At 53.6% G+C, this 19,151-nt stretch overlaps 1 protein-coding gene across 1 annotated transcript in view; it reads right to left on the minus strand.

The window, feature by feature from the left end:
* Window positions 1–601: 601 nt before the first annotated feature.
* The window catches only part of SLC9A1 (solute carrier family 9 member A1), a 43,326-nt gene continuing 24,776 nt past the window's right edge, over window positions 602–19,151 (minus strand). The window contains exons 2-12 of the mRNA XM_016216681.2: window positions 12,062–12,522; window positions 9,527–9,777; window positions 8,502–8,719; window positions 7,274–7,476; window positions 5,180–5,269; window positions 4,696–4,766; window positions 4,400–4,573; window positions 4,055–4,169; window positions 3,803–3,904; window positions 2,539–2,611; window positions 602–1,911 (exon numbers count right to left, since the gene is read on the minus strand). Of these exons, the coding sequence (XP_016072167.2) occupies window positions 1,577–1,911; window positions 2,539–2,611; window positions 3,803–3,904; window positions 4,055–4,169; window positions 4,400–4,573; window positions 4,696–4,766; window positions 5,180–5,269; window positions 7,274–7,476; window positions 8,502–8,719; window positions 9,527–9,777; window positions 12,062–12,522 (2,093 nt within the window). The 3' untranslated portion in view covers window positions 602–1,576. The remainder of the gene's footprint in view (window positions 1,912–2,538; window positions 2,612–3,802; window positions 3,905–4,054; window positions 4,170–4,399; window positions 4,574–4,695; window positions 4,767–5,179; window positions 5,270–7,273; window positions 7,477–8,501; window positions 8,720–9,526; window positions 9,778–12,061; window positions 12,523–19,151) is intronic.

Genomic DNA, 19,151 nt, shown 5'->3' on the forward strand with positions numbered 1-19,151 from the left:
TTTCCCAGGAAACAGCCCTCGACTCTATCAAAAACTCACATGGATTTATTAGAATATGAAAAAAATTTGGTTTCTTCTGTACAGGCGGCAGAGCAGCAGCAGCTGTGGTGGCTTTGAACATGGTTGTCAACATCACCCTTGCATGGTGACTCTTGCCCAAAACAGCACTTGCATGGAGAGGGGGCACAGATTAACACCCACTGCCCAGTCCACTGGGAAGAGGGACACTCTGACTATTGCACAATCCTGGGGGAGTGCCCTAGAGAGGACAGACACCATTAGTCCTGGGCCTAGCCATGGCAGTAGTGGGGGTGGGAGTGTGTGCCTGTGAGCAAAGGCTTCTGGGAGCCTAGAGCTCTGCGCACCCACCACCAGCTCTGGCCAAGTGGGAGATGCTCAGGGGACGTCTTCTCCCCTGAGGACTGGGCTCCACAGCAAGCTGGGTGTGGTGAACAGAGGGAGAGGTTCCTGGATCCAAGGTGGGGGTAGGGGGAGATAAGAGAAAGAACAGGCCAGCAGGAACTGAGGGTTGGGCCCACGAGCAGAGGACCAAAAGGCCCAGCATCTGTGAGTTGGAGAGAACTGTGATTGGATTGGGGGGGGGGCGTGTTACATCTGAAATCAGAACCATGATTGGATTGGGGGGCGTGTCACATTTGAAATCAGGACCTTGGGGCCCACAGTTATGAGTCCAAGAGGCAGAGGACTGATTTGGGGGAGTGCTGGGCTGACAGGCCCAAATGAGGAGGGGTAATTCTTTGGAGGAAGGCCAGAGCTTCACTCAGCCAGGGATTTTGAAAATGTTTTAAAAACAGGAATGGCCTCTGTGCAAAGAGATCATACGTGGAAGTGTGAACAAACAAAATAGATAAAAAGGCAGCACTTTCTGGAGCCCGACAGTCCTTCCCCTGACAGCAGCCACTGGAGGGCTCAGTGGTCCCTGTTGGAGCAATTTAGAAAGCCAAGTCACATCACAGTCCAAAGTGCCCCAGCTCCACAGAGAAGCTTAGAGATGCAGCTCTGGGTAAGCACATGTCAGGGTGGCCGGCCAGGATAACAGAGATGGCAGGAGGGTGGGAAGGCCATGAATTACCAACCCTTCCCCCAGAGATGTCTGCTCCCCCGTCTTTCCTCTGTTAATGAAGGGCCAGGCCTAAGCCAAGAGCATCCTGGGCTCCTTCCCTTCTCAAGTGGGATCAAGGCTGAGACAGAGGCTCTTTGGTTAGAAACTAAGATTGGTTTGAATGAGGAGGGTGATAGAGGAAGTGGGCACCGAGGTCTGGGAAACTCGGCAGCCCTCCTCTGGGGACCGGAGAGCCTGGATAGGAAGGGGCAGGTTCTGCCTCACAGCCCAACAGTTCTGCCAAATATATGGGGCAGGCAGTTCTGGTGGGGGGGGCGGGGGCGAGGGCGCTTCCCAGGAGGCAGGGGGGAGCAGTGCTGGGCCCAGCTGCCATGCAGTGGGGGGAGGGGCAATCCAGGTCAGGAAGGGTGAGGGGAGGCCCCCAGCCCCCAGCAGCCCCTGCTCTGGTGGGAGAGTCTGTAGTGGGGCAGGCATGGCCCACTGGCCCCAGCGCTACTGCCCCTTGGGGATGAAAGGCTCTCCCTCCTCAGGCTCAGGGTGGGGGCCTGGGTCGCTGAGGCAGCGCTGTATCCTCTGGGAGCTGGGGCTGTCACTCGGCCCAGGGGTGAAGACATCATCAGTGCCAGGGGAGGAGGGCTCCTTGGTCCGAATCACAATGCCTCCGTCGTCATCCTCCTCCTCCTCAGTCACCCTGGGGCTCCGGTTCAGCCCAAGGACCTTGCCCTTCAGCTCCTCATTCACCAGGTCCACAGACTCGGGTGACTGTGGGGAGGCTGGGTCGATGGTGATAACAGGCAAGTCGGCCTTCGGCTCGTAGGCCAGCGGGTCTGGGGACCAAGACCAAGGCACAGTTGGCTTCTGCCCCTAAGCCCTGCCCAGCACGCGCCCCACCTCAGCCCGTGCCAGCAGCTCCCACAGGACCTCCCTGTGAGTGCAGCAATCCTGATGGCTCAGAATGACTCCATGGGGACCCTCAGCAGTTTCTCTTCCCCTCAGTCTGGGGTCTCAAAGGTAGGACCATGTTCCTCTCCTCACACTAGGGGCTCCCATGGCTGTTCCCCCTTAGAAAAAGAATTAGGGCTCCTTCTTTCCTGAATCACCGTCAGCCCCCAGGGACTCAGGCCTGAGAAGGCCTGCCCTTGCTTCCTCCTCATGTTGGAGATCCCAAAGTGTAGACCCCTCCCGCCTCCCTGCCAGGCACCCTCTCCCTTCAACAGTCCTCACAGTCAGTCCCACGTGGAGCACCTCTGTCCCCGGGAAGGGCAGCAAGGCCATTCCCCCACCTCCACCCGATGGAGGACCTCATGACTTGGGAGGAGGAGTTCAGTGAAGAAGCATGGCCTCCCCACTGGCTCTCTGAGGCCCCTTCCTGTTGGAGCCTCATCTTCAGGAGGTGGTGGCACTGAGCACCCAGCCACCAGGCCCCTCACCAGGCACCCTGTGCCCTGCCTTACCTGAGCCGATGCGGGCCCGAGACATGGTGGGGGAGTCCAGTTTGTGGGCCGGCACTGTCAGGTAGTTGTTGATCTGACAGAGAAAGAGCAGACGGCTGTGAGCTCAGGCAGTCCCCCTGGATGGCACCAGAGGCTGGTGGCCTCAGGTGTGCTTGGGCACTTGCTCCCCCTTGGCAGTTCCTCATTAGGCTGTGTCATGCTGGCACTTCGGGGGTTCCTGAAAGCTGGGCCCAGGCTCTCCTCAAGCTATGCAATCACCTGCGCTGCCCTGCCTCTCCCATGGTGACACTGCCCCAGTCTCTAGTTCCAGCCACACCTACCCGAGGTACAGACCCTAAAGTCAACTCAGGAGTGGATACCAGGTATCTCAGTGCAACATGTTGAAAATGAACTCAGTTTCTTATCTTCTGTCATAACCTTGTTTCTTCTTGGCATCCCGTCAGCCACCACTCCCAACTACCCCAATCAGAAGGCTAGACATGACCCGACTCCTCTTCCTCTCCCCTCAGCCCACCTCAAACTGGTGACCAAGTCTTGTTAGTTCCACCACCTAAATGTCCCCTGAATCTACCCACTCCTTTTCATCTCCACCTGTCACCACCCTAATCCGGCTTCCCGTGTCACTCCCTTACATAGAGTCCTTCATGGTTCTCCATGCCTGCAGAATAAAAGCCCAAACCCTACGCTATTAACAATCTTCCTTGAAAGCCAAACCCTCTGTTTCTAGAATGGGCCACATTCTGTGACTGGGAACTTACGCACATGCTCTTCCTTCTGCCTGGACCTTCCCCTGCCCACACTCCCTCCACCATGGCTCTGATTCCTATGCTTATCCTGACCCCTCCCTGTTCAAGGTGCTCAGGGCCCTTTGCACTTTTGTCCTGCATGGGCCACTGCCAGAGAAGCTCCATAAGGGAGGGACTAGGCTGATTCACCCGGATTCAGAGGCTTAGCACTTAGGGACCACTCAACAAATGTTTCTTAAATGAATGAATGCATGCATGTGTGCCTTGCTTTGTGACTTTGGGCAGCTGTCTATCCCCCTGGGCCTTAGTTTTCTCACAAGAAAATAAGGTGTCAAAGCGCAGATGCCTGAGGATATGATGAAGGGCCCTGGAACCTGCTCTGGGGCTCAGCTTTCAAAACAGGTGGAGGCCAAAATAAACAGACCGGAGTGTTCTAGCTTCAAAAGGGCTTGGTGGTGAGGGTGCAGGAAGAGAGAGAACTCAGAGAAAGGAAGGAACCACTTCAGTCCCCGACACACCTTCTGTTCCAATCGCCGGACCTTCTGTCTCCGGAGCAGCATCTGGTTCCAGGCCTCCTCGTAGGGGTCTGCCACCAGTGTGTGTCTGTTGTAAGACCGCAGCTATGGAAGGAACAGCTGTCAGGCAGGGCAGGCCCTGGAAGTGGGTCAGGAGGGGCCAGGGCAGCTCTGGACACATGTGGGGCAGGGCTGGAGAAGACAGGGCAGAGGGGCTCCTGTCCTGCAGGGGGCCTGGTGGGGACCAGCCCTCACCCGCTGCCTGGTCTTCTGCAAGTTGTTCCTCAGGATTTTGCGAATCTCCTCTTCCTTGTCCTTGGAAAGTGCTGGCAGGATGCGGTCAGCAGGCAGGGACTTGGGGTGGATATTCCTGGGACAACACAACACAGGTTAGGGCCCCAAGAAAACTTCTGTGACCCTGGAGCCTTCTGGGCTGGGCAAGAAGGAAGTCAGTGTGGGGGTGGCCTGGGTGGCCCTGTAGCTCTCACCAGCCATGATAGGATGGGAGGAGCCTTACTCACTGCCCCCGCTGCTCCAGGTCGGGGTTGAGGGGTTAGTGTGTGGGTGCAGAACCTGCCAGGGTTGGCCATTAGCACTCACTGCATGGAGACGGTGGAGACAGCGGAGGGGATCTTGCCCATGCCACCACTTTCCACCAGCTCGATAGCCTGCTTCATCTCCATCTTGTGGTAGAAAGCGATGAGCTGGGGCTCCTTGGAGCGCTCCCCGGCTATCAGACACTTCTTCACATACTTCTTGTTAAATCGGTTGAGCCTGGTGGGAGAAGGGAAAGGTGGATGGAGCCACCTCCTAGGGGTGGGGAGATGCCCAGGCCCTGGGAAACCCTTACCTGCCCCTTCCCACCCACCCACCTACCCACCAGGCCTGCCACCTACTTGTCCTTCCAGTGGTGGTGGCCGTAGTGACCACAGATGTCCTCGATGCCTGTCAGAAGGTGGTCCAGGAACTGAAACGGGCCCAGGGCCAGGTCAAGCCTCACTACTGGGCTCGTTCCCTACCGAGACTTCTGAGTAGGCCCCCCACCTTCAGACGTAGTGTTTTCTCTGTTCAGGCTAGCCCTGTAGTTCCAGAAGCAGCCAGGAGGTGGTGCTCATACCTCACTCATCCTGAACCCCAGTGGCACCTCAAACCCTCTGTCACTAAGGCATGGCTGAACTCCCTTCTCCAAACCCACCTGTGCCTGATGCCCCCTCCTCTGGCACCCAGCTGCTCATACCACACCTCCCTTTGACCTGGTGACCGTAAGAGGCTTAAGGACCACCTGGTCTTGGGGTATGGGAGAAGGGGCTGACGGAGGGCATGGATACGAGGCCTAGCTGCTCCCCAAGCCTTCTGCAACCAGGGCCCAGCTCCCAGTACCTGCGTGTGGATCTCCTCGTTGATGGAGCGCTTCGTTTCCTGCTTTTTCTTCACAGCCAACAGGTCTACCAGGGGCCGAATGGTCATACCCTAGGGGGCAGGTGGGTGTCAGGCCCTCCAGTTCCCCTACCCTTGCAGGGAGGCCACTGAAACTCCCACCTCACCCTGAGGCCCCTGAGGCTGGGATGCCCTCTGCTCTTAGGCCTCCAATATCTCAACCTCCATGTCAGCATTTCTACAAAAGCAGGTCCCAAGGCCTGCTCTTCCTGAAAACACAGCCAGAGGTCTGAAAGCCCATCCAGTCAAATGACTCACATACTTGTCATCCAGCCCTGGCCAGGGGTCAAGGGCCTGGGGATAAGTGTGGGCTCTACCACAGGCGTGTTCTGCAACCCCAAGGAAGTCAGGCCTGGCTAATGGCTAATGCTCTGCCTCCCTTACAGGACTGTGACCAAAGGGGCACCTAGTAATGGCAGCAGCAGTTAATTTAACTGCACAACTGCCATGTGCCACAGCCAGTTGTGTTTTACTAGTATTAGCTCTTTAACACAACAACCATAAGAAGTAGGTCCTTTCATTGTCACCATTTTACAGATGAGGAAACTGAAGCTCAGAGAGGTTAAGTAACTTTCTAAGGTCTCAGAGAGTAGAACTGGATTCAAACCCAGGCAGGGAGATCCCTACCTCCATGCTGCCTTCATTGAAAATAGACTTGGGCCATCATCGTTTTGGCTCAGTGGTTAGAGTGTTGGCCCAGGGACTGAAGGGTCCCAGGTTCGATTCCAGCCAAGGGCATGTACCTTGGTTGTAGGCTCCATCCCCGGCCCCCGCCCTGGTCGGGGCAAGTGCGGGAGGCAACCAGTTGATGTCTCTCACATCGATGTTTCGCTCGCTCTCTCCCTTTCTCTCTATATGAAAAACCAATAAAAAAATCTCCTCAGGGGAGGATTAAAAAGAAGAAACTGGACTTGGTGAGCCATTAGCATACACAACTGCATAGTCAAGGTGATAAAGTATTTTTGGGGAGTAAGCAGGGAGAGAGAACAAAAGAGGCAGCCCCTCTCCTCTTTTGACAGAAAATAAGTGCAGCCCGGCCAGGCATGGCTCAGCGGCTGAGCATCAACCTGGGATCCAGGCGATCGGGGTTCGATTCCCAGTCAGGGCACATGCCCGGGTTGTGGGCTTGATCAATGACTCTCTCATCATTGATGTTTCTATCTCTCTCTCCATCTCCTTTCCTTTCTCTGAAATCAATAAAGATATTTTTTTTTTTAAAAAAAGAAAGAAAATAAGTGCAGCCCCAAGAGGTTCCCTCCAATTTTTTCTCCTGAGAAGACAATTATGTTTGCCAGGATTAGTGTCCAGGAAAGACAGAGGGGATGGTAGAGAAACGGAGGCCCAGAGAGAGGGTTTTCTACTTGCCCAAGGTCACAGGTCAGGTAAGGTGGGATTTACACAATCCCAGCCTGGGCTTCCTAGGGGACTAGAAATAGGGTGGGGGTGGGCTCTCAGCTAAGCCTGGGTCATTCAAATGACAGAAATCACTGACCAGCAAGCTGGAACGATTCTTTAGGATCATCTAGCCCAGTCCCCTCACTTCAAAGATGGGGAACTGAGAGCCAGAAACGGGAGGCGGGTCTTTCCCAGGGTCACGCAGACAGCAGCAGAGCGTGGGCTGACTCCAGACCTCCTGCTGCCTGGCTCAGCAATCTTTCCAGTTCCCTGTGTTGTGCTATTATTCCCATTTTACAGATGCAGAAACTGAGATCCTAAGATATTAAATCATTTCCCTAAAGCATCGTGGGTTTGCTAACTATACCCAGTTCTCTCCCTCAGGATTCCTAAGAAGGCAGCATTCTGGCTCCTTCATATTCCAATTGGTCACTTTGCAATGACTCATTATCACAATTGCTCCTTAACAATTGGGGAAAATGAGGCCCAGAAAGGAGGAGTGGCTTGCCCAAGGTAGTGAAGCAAGGTATTGGTGGATCTGGGCCTAGAACCCGTGGCCCCCTCTTGGGTCACGTGCTTCCTATTTCTTTCCACTGGCAGAGTCAGGGTCCCCGGGCAGGGCTGCTCCACCCTGTCCAGCACCTGCACAAAAACGGTGAAGAAGATGACGGTGATGATGGCAGTGAGGAACAGGTCACACATGGGGAAGTGCTTCTTGTCCAGGAGGTAGCCCAGAGAGAAGGCGATGGCCCCTCGCAGGCCCCCATAGGCAATAATGAACTGGTCCTTGGGCGTCAGCTTCACGATGCGGAACTTGTTGATGAACCAGGTCAGGCCCAGCACACCTGCCAGGGTGGAGGAAGAAGAGGGGTCAGGCAGTCCCCAGCCCCTCCTGGCTTCTGCACTAGAGATGTCTCCATCTGGAGGAAGCCTCCACGGGTAAGCCCACCCAGCTCACTCATTTCCTGGGTCCCTCAGCCCAGGGTATTCCGACTCCCTCAATCTAAGAGCTGGTGGATCCTTAAGGCCCCCAACCTGGATGTACTTTAGAGACATCACAGAGGCTTCCAGTGGCCAAAGGTTGGGAGGACGATGGAAAAGAGATGAAACAGGGTGATACCTATTAGATAAATATGATGGGTATATGAGGTCTACATTTCTCCGGTTTGAGATTTTCCATAATAAAAAGTTACAAAATGCAGAGGTCTTGGTCCAACCTCATCCCTCAAAAACAGAATCTGTAGAGGATGAGGCCCCAGATTAAAGGGGTTTGAAAACAGTACACCAAGGATGCCCAGTCAGGCTCAGGACCACAGGCCCAATCTGAGAGGAGCTCAGTGAGGTCCAGAGTGGAGAAGCAATAGTCACTGAGGTGAGGTGTGTCTGGAAAATGTAAGCAAAACCCAAAGACCCGAGGCCTCGTCCCGTGTGTAGCCCCAGGTGGCAGCATAGGTTTGGAGGAGCTGCACGCAGCTCTGCAAGTGCCAAAGTCATCTGTGCCATGGGACAACACAGCGAACATTCACAGACCTGGCTGTGTGGGCTCAGTCCCTTCCCCAGATCCCAACAGGTTCCACTCTGACACACCGTGACTATCTCCCCAGAGATCAGACTTGTTCCCCAAGTGCCCAGCACAGCCTCAGCTGGAGGACTAGGGGAGCCCGCGCTGCCCAGCTATGCTGGGAGCAGCCAGCCACCAACCCTGGCCCCGCCACACAACGCACCACACACACCCCCCCCAAGTCTCTCACACACACACACACACACACACACACACACACACACACACACACACACACACACACACACACACACACACACACACACACCCCCCTCCCTCCCTCCCCTGGCTCTGGCCTGGGGACCTCACCCAGCACTCGAGCGATGAGGCAGAAGAGCAGGGTGCTGATGACAAAGGTCCAGTTCCAGTGGTGGGAGCCGGCCACGGTGGAGACGCCGAGGAAGATGAAGATGAGGGTCTCACTGACACTGCTCCACATCTTCAGGAAATACTTGATGGTTGTGTGCGACTTGTGGGAGATATTGGCCTCCACGTAGGGGCGCATCACCACCCCTGAGGCAATGAGTCTGGGGTCGGGGAAGAATGGGGTTTAGCCTTCACAGCTGAGCTGCACCTTCCCAGAGCACCTCCGCTGCCAGGGAAGCTGTCAGCTGCCTGTTTACTGAGCTTCTCTCAGGGGCTTTCTACATCTGCTCTCACTCAATCCTCTCAACCCCGCACAGGCATATTCTTGTATCTTTCAGATGAGGGAAAAGAAAATCTCCTGTGCACTGTTGCACTGCGGGCTAGTGACAGAGCTAAGACACAAACTAAGGCCTGGCCAACTCCAAAGCCTGTGCCTTGTCCCTGATGCCATATTGCCTCTTTGGCTAACAGGACTCAATTACACCTGCCATGGCCCAGGGTTTATTCCCACATCTGGGCTCCACTGGCCCAGCTTTCTCATTCTCACCCTGAGTCCTCCAATCCAGCCCTACCTCTGCACTTCCAAAGTCCTCCCCTGCTGGGAATAACTCTGCACCTCACTGTCTCTGACTTCAAGACCCAGCTGAGGCCTCAGGACCTCCAGGACTCCTCACTTCAATAGAAGCTTCGAGCCTCCTTGCTGGGGCTGCTGAGGGAAACGGAACCCGAGTGCCTGCGTCCAGCTACAACCAAGGGGTTGCCTTTGAGACAAATGAGGGAAAGAAGTAGTGAGGCTAGACTTCCCAGAACTTTAAACTCAGTGCTTCCAGGGGTGGTTCCAGGGCCTGGAGGATGGAGCTTGAGTCTCCTCCCTGGAGTTGGAGGCTGAGCTCTGGGGAGCTCCCTTGTGACCCTACGATCCCAGGGAATCCAAGTGGGTGGCTTCCCCACGCCAAGCCCAGACTCACGCCATGATGCCGGACAGGTGGAAGAGTTCAGCTGACAGGTAGGCCATGTAGCTGTAGAGGAAGACGAAGAGCGGCTCGATGACACGAATGTGGGAAGTGAATCTGGAGGTGAAGGCTGTGATGACTCCGTAGACCACGCCCACAAAGACCCCACCCAGGGACACCACGAAGAAACTCAAGAAGCCGAGGACAATGTCCACGATGCCCACACGGTCATAGCTGGCAAACTCCTCAAAGAGATGATACAGGACCTGGAAAAGGTATACAGGGTGGTCGGCAGGAGGGCGAGGTCCTGCCCCAAGGCTTCCTGGGGTCAGACCAGGGTGATCCTGTTCCCTTTAATGACCATGGCCAAAACAAGAGGCCACATGGTAACAGAGAAACCCGAATCCCAAACAAGTGCTCAGAACCATTGTCCAAAGGGCCAGAGGATCTTGCTTAGGACCTGCAGTGCTATGCTGGCTACGAGCATAGACTCTGAAGCCAATCTGCCTAGGCTGGACTCTGGCTCTGCTGTTCCCTCCCATACACATGGGGCAAATTATTCAATCTCCCTGTGCTGGTTTTCCTATCCACAAAATAGGGGTAACAGCACTAACCTTACAGAGCTGCTGTGAGGATTAAATTAGTTCATAAACGCAGAATGCCTATGACAGTGTTAGCTGCGACTGGCACTGCTCAGTTTGCCTCTCTCACTGTTTGATCTTGGGCAGATCACGTCCCTCCTTCAGCATAAAGCAGGGAACATTCAGACAATGAACTACAACAGGACTTCTTAACCTCCAACACTTTCTGAAAATACATATGGCAAGAGAATCCTGCTTGGACTCTAGTCTAGAGGTAGGACCCAGAAATCCCTATTCAACAAGCTCCCTAAGTAGTTGTGATGAACAGCCAATTTCAGATGCTATGGAACGAGAGGCTCTCCCCCACATCGTTGTACTGGGAAATAAAGTCATTGTAACACTATCATCAGATGTTTAACTGTCCCTTCAGACACTGTACAGACCTTTGATGATAGTCATCCTGCTGGACGCACAACAGCCCTATGAGGTAGGTGGGCCAAGGATGCCTGCTCCCTCACTAGCTGAGGCTCAGAGTGGTGAAGCAACTTGCCTGAGGGCCCCCAGCCTGGGAGAGTATTCAGACAGGAAGTGCTCAATGAACACCAGTGATTACTGCCACCACTCTGGTGAGGAGTGGCCATGGCCTCAAGATGGCCGGACTGAGGTATCCACTTAACACAACCACACCCCACTGCCCCCTGGTAGTTCGAGCCCAAGATCCAGATCCAGTGGGAGGACTTTATGTTTGGCACCCAGTGGTTTCAGACAGTGAGTGTGACTCCTGTAAGAACCCTGGGAGGATGACAGGCTAAGTACTGCAATCCCAGTTACATATGGAGAAACTGAGGCTCGTGCATGACCCTAGGCAAGAGGGGGTGCTAAAAGAGGCCAGGACCAAGGCCTGCCTGCTCCAGGCAGGCTGCTGCTCTACCAGCCTCACGAGGAGCTGAGGAGGGTGGCAGGGGAAGAAGAGGAAACCGTGGCTGTTGGCAGCCGAATACCACTGCCTGTTTCTTCTTTGAGGTGCAGCTTCCTGAGGGGCTGAGAGTGGAGAAGAGGGAGTACATGTGCAAGCATGCACTGGGTGTGCACACGGGTCCTTGTGTTTTCCTTTGTGTGCAGCTGCTGAGGGGTCCAGCTGGGAGGGGCAGGGGGATGTTTCCACAACACAATGTGAGTTGCACATACACGTTCCTGAGGAAACTGGCTGGAAGGAAGGGCATGTGCAAGCATATATGGAGCTGCTGTGTGCGACCCTGCGCTGGGGCTGTCTGTTCTCACTAGACCCTGGGAGGAAAGCACTAAATCCTCTGCCACTTTGCAGCTGTCAAGGTGATGCCCAGAGAGGAACAGTCACTTGCTTAAGGTCACAAAGTAAGCAAGTGGCCAAACTGGGCCAAACCATTTTACTTAATCACTTCCTGGGGGGTTGGGGGGAAGGTCCCTTCCTACAACTGCTGCCCTAGAACTCTGCACAAATGAAACTCTAACTTAAGAGCCAACATAAACGCTGAAATGCCCCTTCTAGACTAAATGGTCTATAAAGGGTAAACTGAGGTACAAAGAGGATAAGTAATTTAACCAAGATCTTATCACAATCCAAGTCAGGGATGAAGCATATGACCTGGTAAGGCCAAGAGCTCAGGTCCTAGAGTCAGACAGACCTGGCTTCTAACCTTGGTTCTGTCACATTCTAGCAAGTTATTGAACAACTTTGGGCCTGATTCCTCTTCTGTAAAATGAGAATACTAAGCACCTCCTAAGGCTGCCATGAGGATTAAATAAAATCACCCATGTCTCATGCTCAGCATGATGCCTGACACACAGTAAGCACGAATGGACATTTGCCGTTTTATTACTATTCCTAGCAGGTGAATGTGGGTCACTCAGGACTTGGATTGGGTCCAGAGTGGACTTGGACTTGGGTCTGTGCCCTGTGTGCATATGGATGTGGTCCCCACCCCCTCACCACAGTGACGGCGTCATTGAGCAGGGACTCTCCAAAGACGAGGATATGTAGCAGCTCGTTGATGTGAATTTCCTCAAAGACAGCCAGCACGGCCACGGGGTCCACAGCCGAGATGATGCTGCCGAAGAGCAGGTTTTCCAGGAGGCCGATGTTGTTGATCTGCTCGCCACCCACCAGGCACACGGCATACATGAGGCCGCCCAGGAAGAAGGCGTTCCACAGCGTGCCCACCACAGCGAAGATCAGGATGGTGCCCAGGTTCTCTGTGAACTGCCGCAGCGGCAGGAAGTAGCCGGCGTCCAGGATGATGGGTGGCAGCAGAAAAAGGAAGAAGACGTCCGACTGCAGGAAGGGGGGTGTCTCACCCACACCCTTGATCAGGCCCCCTACCAGCAGCCCCACCACGATCAGCAGGCAGCTCTCCGGGACGATACTTGAAATAGTGGGAATCACATGGAAACCTGAGGAGGGCGAGAGAACGGGAGGCTGTGGGCTTGTAGGGAGCCAGAACAGAAGGTTGGGGACAGGGTCGAGGATGGGGAAAAGCTGGTGACAGGGGACTTGGTCTCAGGGGGCCACTCTCTTAACTCTCTAACCTCAGCTCTCTCACTGAAAAATGGAGGTGATAACACAGGGTTCACAGGGTTGCAGTATAAGCTAAGTGACAATGTTTTCATCATTCTGGGCACAAGTTCAGGAGGCAGATGTGAGCTCAAGACCAGGCATAACAATCTAACAATTCTGTCTGAGGGAAGACAGTGAGCTCCCCATCATGAAGGTGTTTAAGCAGAAGGCAGACCACAGGCTGGTGGAGAAGTGACACAGGAGATAGAAGCACTGAAGAGTTAAAGAGTATCAGTGCAGGATGCAGTGCGAGGACCATGCCACCGGAGGTCTGAAACCTGCAGAATGCATGCAGCAACCTCCAATCCCAGACGTGCGCGCTTCCTGCTGAGCCCAGAGAGCTGCTTAAGAAGTCAACAGCAATCAATCAGTTTTGCATGTGAGACAAAACCTACTTGCCACCCTGTTTCTAGCCCAACCCCACCTACTTTAAAGATGGGGCAACTGAGGCTCAAAAAGGTGAAAGGACTTGTCCATGGTCACAAGAGCAAATCAGTAGCAGAACCAGGACAAACTCCAGGGGCAGACCCCCTCCCCCAGCTCCCATCAAACTCTGCAATTCTGTAAGTCAACCCCTCCAGTTTTCTCTCCCTACCAAGGCCTGGACATGCCCCTCAGCCTGAGACCCACCAACCATCTCCCCAAGCTGGGTCCTGGTCAGCCAGCAGCAGCAGGCCGCTCTGCACCTTGGGGCTTTAAACCCAGAGCTGGGAGGTAGCAAAAATCTCCTTCAGAGACAGCTTCTCTCAATGCCAGGTTTGGCCCCAAGTTCCCTCTGAGTTTTTGGGTTGTTTTTGGATGGGGGGGGGGTGGATGAAGGCCTGGGCATCTAGCGATATGTTGGGTACCACAACCCCAGGGTCAGCTTGGTTAAGAGGGTATGGCACTTTGCTCAAGGTAAAAGCTCTGAGCAGGCAGATTTCATATCTGTTTATAATTATATTCCCAGGGCTGGGGACATAGCAGGTGCTGAAGTATCTACTGATTTGAAAATGCACACGGCTGGGCAATTACCCACGTAATTCCCAACTGCCTATCTAACCAAGTCTCTGCTCTCATTACCCCTGAGATCCTTGTGAAGGAGGAGAAACATCCCTCACCATGTCCAAAGCCCCTCTTACTCTCAGGTACTGATCTGGGTAGTGTCAGAATAGCTACAATTCAAAATACTATCTAGGCCCAGAACCTTGGCACAGTGCAAAGGACCACTCAAAACATGTTGGGGGAAAAAGAACACATCTTCATCCTAGGACAGGAGAGGACCCCAAAGCCATCATGTACATTCTCCTGACTTCAAAACATCCTGTGTCCCTGAAATGTCTCCTCAAAGCACAGGAAATGTGCTGACACCAGGTGTGATGAAAGGGGCATGGTTGGGCCCCTGGTCCCCTGACAAAGGCCCAGCATTGAGGCGAGATCCCAGGATGCCAAAAAATGAGGCAAAACTTCCAAGGTACAAACTTGTAGCAGTAGTGATGTCACCAGCATGGAATCAGGGATGGGAGAGCTTCAGTTAGAATCAGATCTGGAGCTGTGAGAGCTGAAACAGACCGTGAAAAACATACAAATCCTCCATTACGTGGTTAGGAAAACTGAGACTCAAAGAGAACCAGTGACCTGTTATTGGTCACGTGACCGATTCTACCATGAGAGCCCATGAAGCTCCAAGTCCAGTGATCTCTCAAACCACAAGGCTTTCTGCAGAGGGTGTCCAGCGCTCCCAGAGCAAGGATAGGAGGTGCAGAATTCAGCATCTCCAAGCCACAGGGCAAACCTGATACAGTTTGGTGCTGGCTCCCCTTTTAGGTGAAGAGGCTGGGGGAAGGAAGAGGTTTCTTATTTTGTCCAGTGCAGGTGGCAGTTGGGCAATTGAGGGTACTGGGGGGACACACACTCACACACGTGCTCACTCTCACACACACCACACTTGCTCTCTCTGACACACACTCACCCGTATGCTTGCTCTCTTACACATGCTCTCCCTCTCTTACACAGTCTCACAAGCTCTTTTACACACCCACCCACACCTTCTTACACACACACACACACACACACACACACACTCACACACTCTGAACAGACACTTGACCAAACTTGGAACTGGTGAGGGGGTCCTGGCTCCTCTGCAGCTTCTCTGCTTTTCACCATGAGAACGTTTTATTTACTTCTCCCCAGACTGTCCCCATCTGCTGAGGCTGGCGCAGAAGCAGGCAGGCAAGGCTGCTCGATGTCACCCTTGGCTGCCTGAGTGATCAGACACTCCTGATCCCCCTTCCTATATCTCTCCCCTAGCCTGGGCAGTCAGGGGGCAGTGCTGGGAAGGGGCCTCTGTGACACGCCAGTACAGGGTCAACTGGGACCAAGGGCGCTTGAGGGGCTCTGCCGCCCTAGTTCCAGGCCTGAGGACTCTGGGGCTGCAACTCGGCCAGGTCCCAAATGAATCCTGGTTGCACAACAATTCCATTTCTTTAAATCCCTCTTCAACTGCCCCAGCAACCAGTCTCAACTACAGTAACGAAAGCCTGGCACTCTACAGTTTGCAGGAGTGTGTTCTATACTTTTAAACTCATTTCTACCTCACCACAGCTCTGGGAGGTCACAATTACCATCCCCTACATTCATTACACCCTGGATGGGCCTCAGTTTCTTCATGTGCAGGCAAGTGAGAATCAAGGGACTGGGCACAGAAGCGCCTTGTACACTGTGAAGTGGCAGACAAACTTCAGAGATGACTGAATGAGAGGTTAGGAGAGAAAAACCACATGGGCTGGAGATAGCCCAGCAGCCAAAAAGACTTGAGAGCAATAAGCACAATGATGCAGCGACTGGCAGGACCCTCTTGGATTCCTAGCAGGAGAGGCTGCTCCAGAGCAGGTACATTGTGATCAGGATTCGAGAGTCGGGGAGCTGGTCAAGCTCAGGATTAACCCTTGGCACTTAACGTCCCATCCACATTAACTCTGTCCTCCAGTTGACAGAAGTCCCCAAACCCCATCTGTGCATACACAGAGGGAAACTCTTCTTCATCTTGAACGTCTACCCATTGAACACTTGTCACTTCCTCTGGGAAGCCTTCCCAGAACACCCCAGGCTGAGTCAGGTGCTCCTCCTAGATGACGAGCCAGGAGCTCTGTAGCTAGTGTTCTAGTCAGCTTGGCATCCCAGCACCTGGCCCTGGGCCCCACAAAGGGCTCAGGGAATGACTGAAGCTTCCTAAAGGCGTGGGATTGAAGTTGGGTCTCGAGGGTAGGGTCTCAAGGAACAGTGTGAACAAATGAAAAGAAATCTCAAAGTCTTCCAAGGGTCCCAAAGCCTCCAGCCAGTCTGGAGATGAGACTGTATAGTGAGGGAGACGCTGGCACACAGCTGGAGCAGGTCAGCCATGTGAGGAACTGAGTCAAGGGGCCCAAGCTGATGCTGTAGGCCTCAGAGGGTCCCCTGACCTTCAGGCCTGGCTCCGAATGCCCATGACCTAGTGTTGAGCCAGGTTCTACTCCTACCTTTCAGCCCCACTAGCCTTCCCCCGCTCCCCCTCCCCCTCAAATACCCATTACAGTGGCCCCTACCCCCACCTCACCCGGCTTCACCCCACCCCACCCTGAGCTGGGACAGCACCTCTTGGTACCCAGCCTTGGCCTCCTCAATCACCTAAGCTATCCATAAACATTTGTTGAATGAATTTCACTCCAGCAGATTCTCCCCACCCCCCACAGGAAAGGCACCCGGATTTAAAGTCCCCAAGCAGTGAGGTGGAGAATGACTCACACAGGAGAGGGGGGGCAGGGACAGGGAACAGGAACGAACAGTAAACAGTCCCTATGTGCTGACAAGATACAGAGCCCAGCAGGCAACAACAGGTCTGGCGAGGGAGAGGTATCCAGGCAGCCAGTAGGAGTGGCAGCTAAGAGGGGTGGGGCAGGGCCTCAGGCTCCAAAGATTCTCTTGTCTGGTCTGGGTCCCTGGCAGTTAACAAGGGATACACAATAGTTTCTTTTGATTTTTAAAAAATGAAAATATATTGCTTTGGTGATTTTATTTTATTTATTTTATTTAGAGAGAGGAAGGGGGGGAGAGAGAAACATCAATTTTTGTTCCACTTATTTATGCATTCATTGTTTGATTCTTGTATGTGCCCTGACAGGGGATCGAACCCACAACCTTGGCATATCGGGACAATGCTCTAACCAACTGAGCTACCTGGCCAGGGCTGCTTTGATGATTTTAAATTGAACCGATGGTCACTTAAAACTTTTTTCCAACAGTGTGTAAGCAGAAGGAGAAAACCTCTCAGTGATTCTCCTTCCCTACACCCACTGTACAAGCACCTCCCCTCAACCCCCAAATCTACACTGTTAATAGATTAGGATATAAAATTCCAACTTTTCTGCTCTACAGTTTAAAACTTCTTATAAATGGTATATTCTACATACTTTGCTATAACTGCTTCTATAAGGCAGAGACTGCACTAAGCACTTTACTGCAGCATCTCATATAATTTTCTCACCAACCCTACTATCCCCAATTTATGATAAGTAAAGAGAATGTCAGAGGGATGAACACTTACATGCTCCATGGAGCCAGGGCTACCGAGCAGTGTTTCAGACCCAGGATGACCCACCCCGCATTTCCCCAACCCTCGTGGAGCAACCCCACTGTCTTTAAGGCCTTGCTTGTGCCTTATTGAACAGCCCCTCCAATGGCCTTCAGGTGAAGACAGGTTTCTTACACTGAGATCTTCCACTAAGAGCCCCAGGCAGGCCTTGCCTCTGTGGCTGGCAATGAAACCAGAGGGCCTCAGCTTTCACTCTCTCTGTACCTTCACCTGACCCTGTGGTACCAGAAAAACCTAAGTCATATCCCTTGCAAAGGAGGCCCTTCTTGGCTCTGCAAATTTCACCGTGCAGTGTGGAAAGGGTGAAAGCACAGAATGCCTGAGCTGGGAAAGAACCTGGGATTGGTCCGGTTTCAAGCCCCATCCCCTTCCTTTTCTGGGGCCTCAGCTGTGGGGCTCCCCAGCTCAGGCTCTCCCTCCCCCCGCCCAGCCCCTCCCTGACCCTGGTCCTGACTCCCTGCACACAGTAGCAGGAGCTCCAAGCACCAGTCTGCCACACACCTGGGGTAGGGGGAGAAATAAGAGGTTCGATAAGAAAGGTTCCATTTCAAGAAACTTTAGAGCCATGGGAAAGCTGGATTTTTCTTTTCTTTCCTTTTGGTGGGGTAGGGTAGAATTTGCAAAATGCAAATTTTGCAAAATTGAGTATATCAAATACCTGTTGTTTTTAGTGCCCTTTCCAGGTAAAAGTCACTTAGCTTAGAAGCCTAACAATGAATTAAATCCATTATATAGAGAGGTGGCAATAGGAAAGCAACACAAAGAGAAATTCTACCATTTCCAGGACAACAGCCCTGCAGAAAGCGAGTCAGATGTCCCATTTTCAGCTGCTACAGAGGAGGGAGGGGGAGCTGCATGGAGAGCAAACCTCGGGCGGTGCTGCTGGGTGGGGAGAGAGAACAGCTGCCCAGGGAGAGCTGGGGCCCTGCTACTGCTCAGTCAGCTAGAGTCTGGTAGGTGCTTCACAGAGTCCAGGGTAGTGATGAAGGGGTATCAGGCACTCCTCATTGATAAGAGAAAATGACTCTCAGACAACAGACCTTGAAGCAGGCCTAGGAAGGTGGAAAGGCTACCTGGAGAGGTGGGCGTGGGGTGACCCTTAGGCTGGTGTGTGTGGTGAGGCAACGGGTGGCCCTGCCGAGTGGCAAGGGCACAGGAGCAGAACTCTGATTTCCCACCTCCAAACCTTTCCTCCTACAATGGTCTCTACCTCCCCAGCGTCACTCAGTTGCTCAGGCCCCAAGCCATGGAATCGTCCTGACTCCTTTCTCTCACACCCCACATCCAATCCAGTGGCAAACGCTGTTGGCTCCACTCACTCCCCTCTACCTCTACTGGCCACCTTGCTTTTCCTGGAGCACAAATGCAATTCTACCTAAGACCTTTGCTGTTCCCTCTGCCTGAAACTGCAGCATGAGGGTGAGCGGCAGACTCCCCCCACCCCGGGCAGGTCCCTGCTCAAATGCCACCTCCTCAAGGAGGTCTCCAAGCCTCTCTCCTGGTCCCCCTGCTTTATCGCTCTTACAGCACTTCCACTTCCTGGCGGCCAGTATGTGCTTCCTGACGGTTCCCCGCTCAGAACACAAGCTCCGTGCGGGCTGCTGTCACGATCACTGTGGACCCTAGCACCGAGAGCTGTGCCTGGCACACCGCAGGCTCACAATCATCTGCTCAATGGATGGCCATATCCTTCCTCAGTGACCTCACATGGTTGTTGCGAGGATCACACAAGACCACAGATCTGAGAGCATGGAGCAGACTCCAACCTCGTCAGGGTGGGTCACGGGAGAGCCATGCCAGCTCCTCCAGCAGTACCCCCCCTAAGCACCTCCTGGGGCAGAAACTAGTCACACT

This window comes from Miniopterus natalensis, chromosome 9, assembly GCF_054644295.1.
Source record: "Miniopterus natalensis isolate mMinNat1 chromosome 9, mMinNat1.hap1, whole genome shotgun sequence".
NCBI lineage: Eukaryota > Metazoa > Chordata > Mammalia > Chiroptera > Miniopteridae > Miniopterus > Miniopterus natalensis.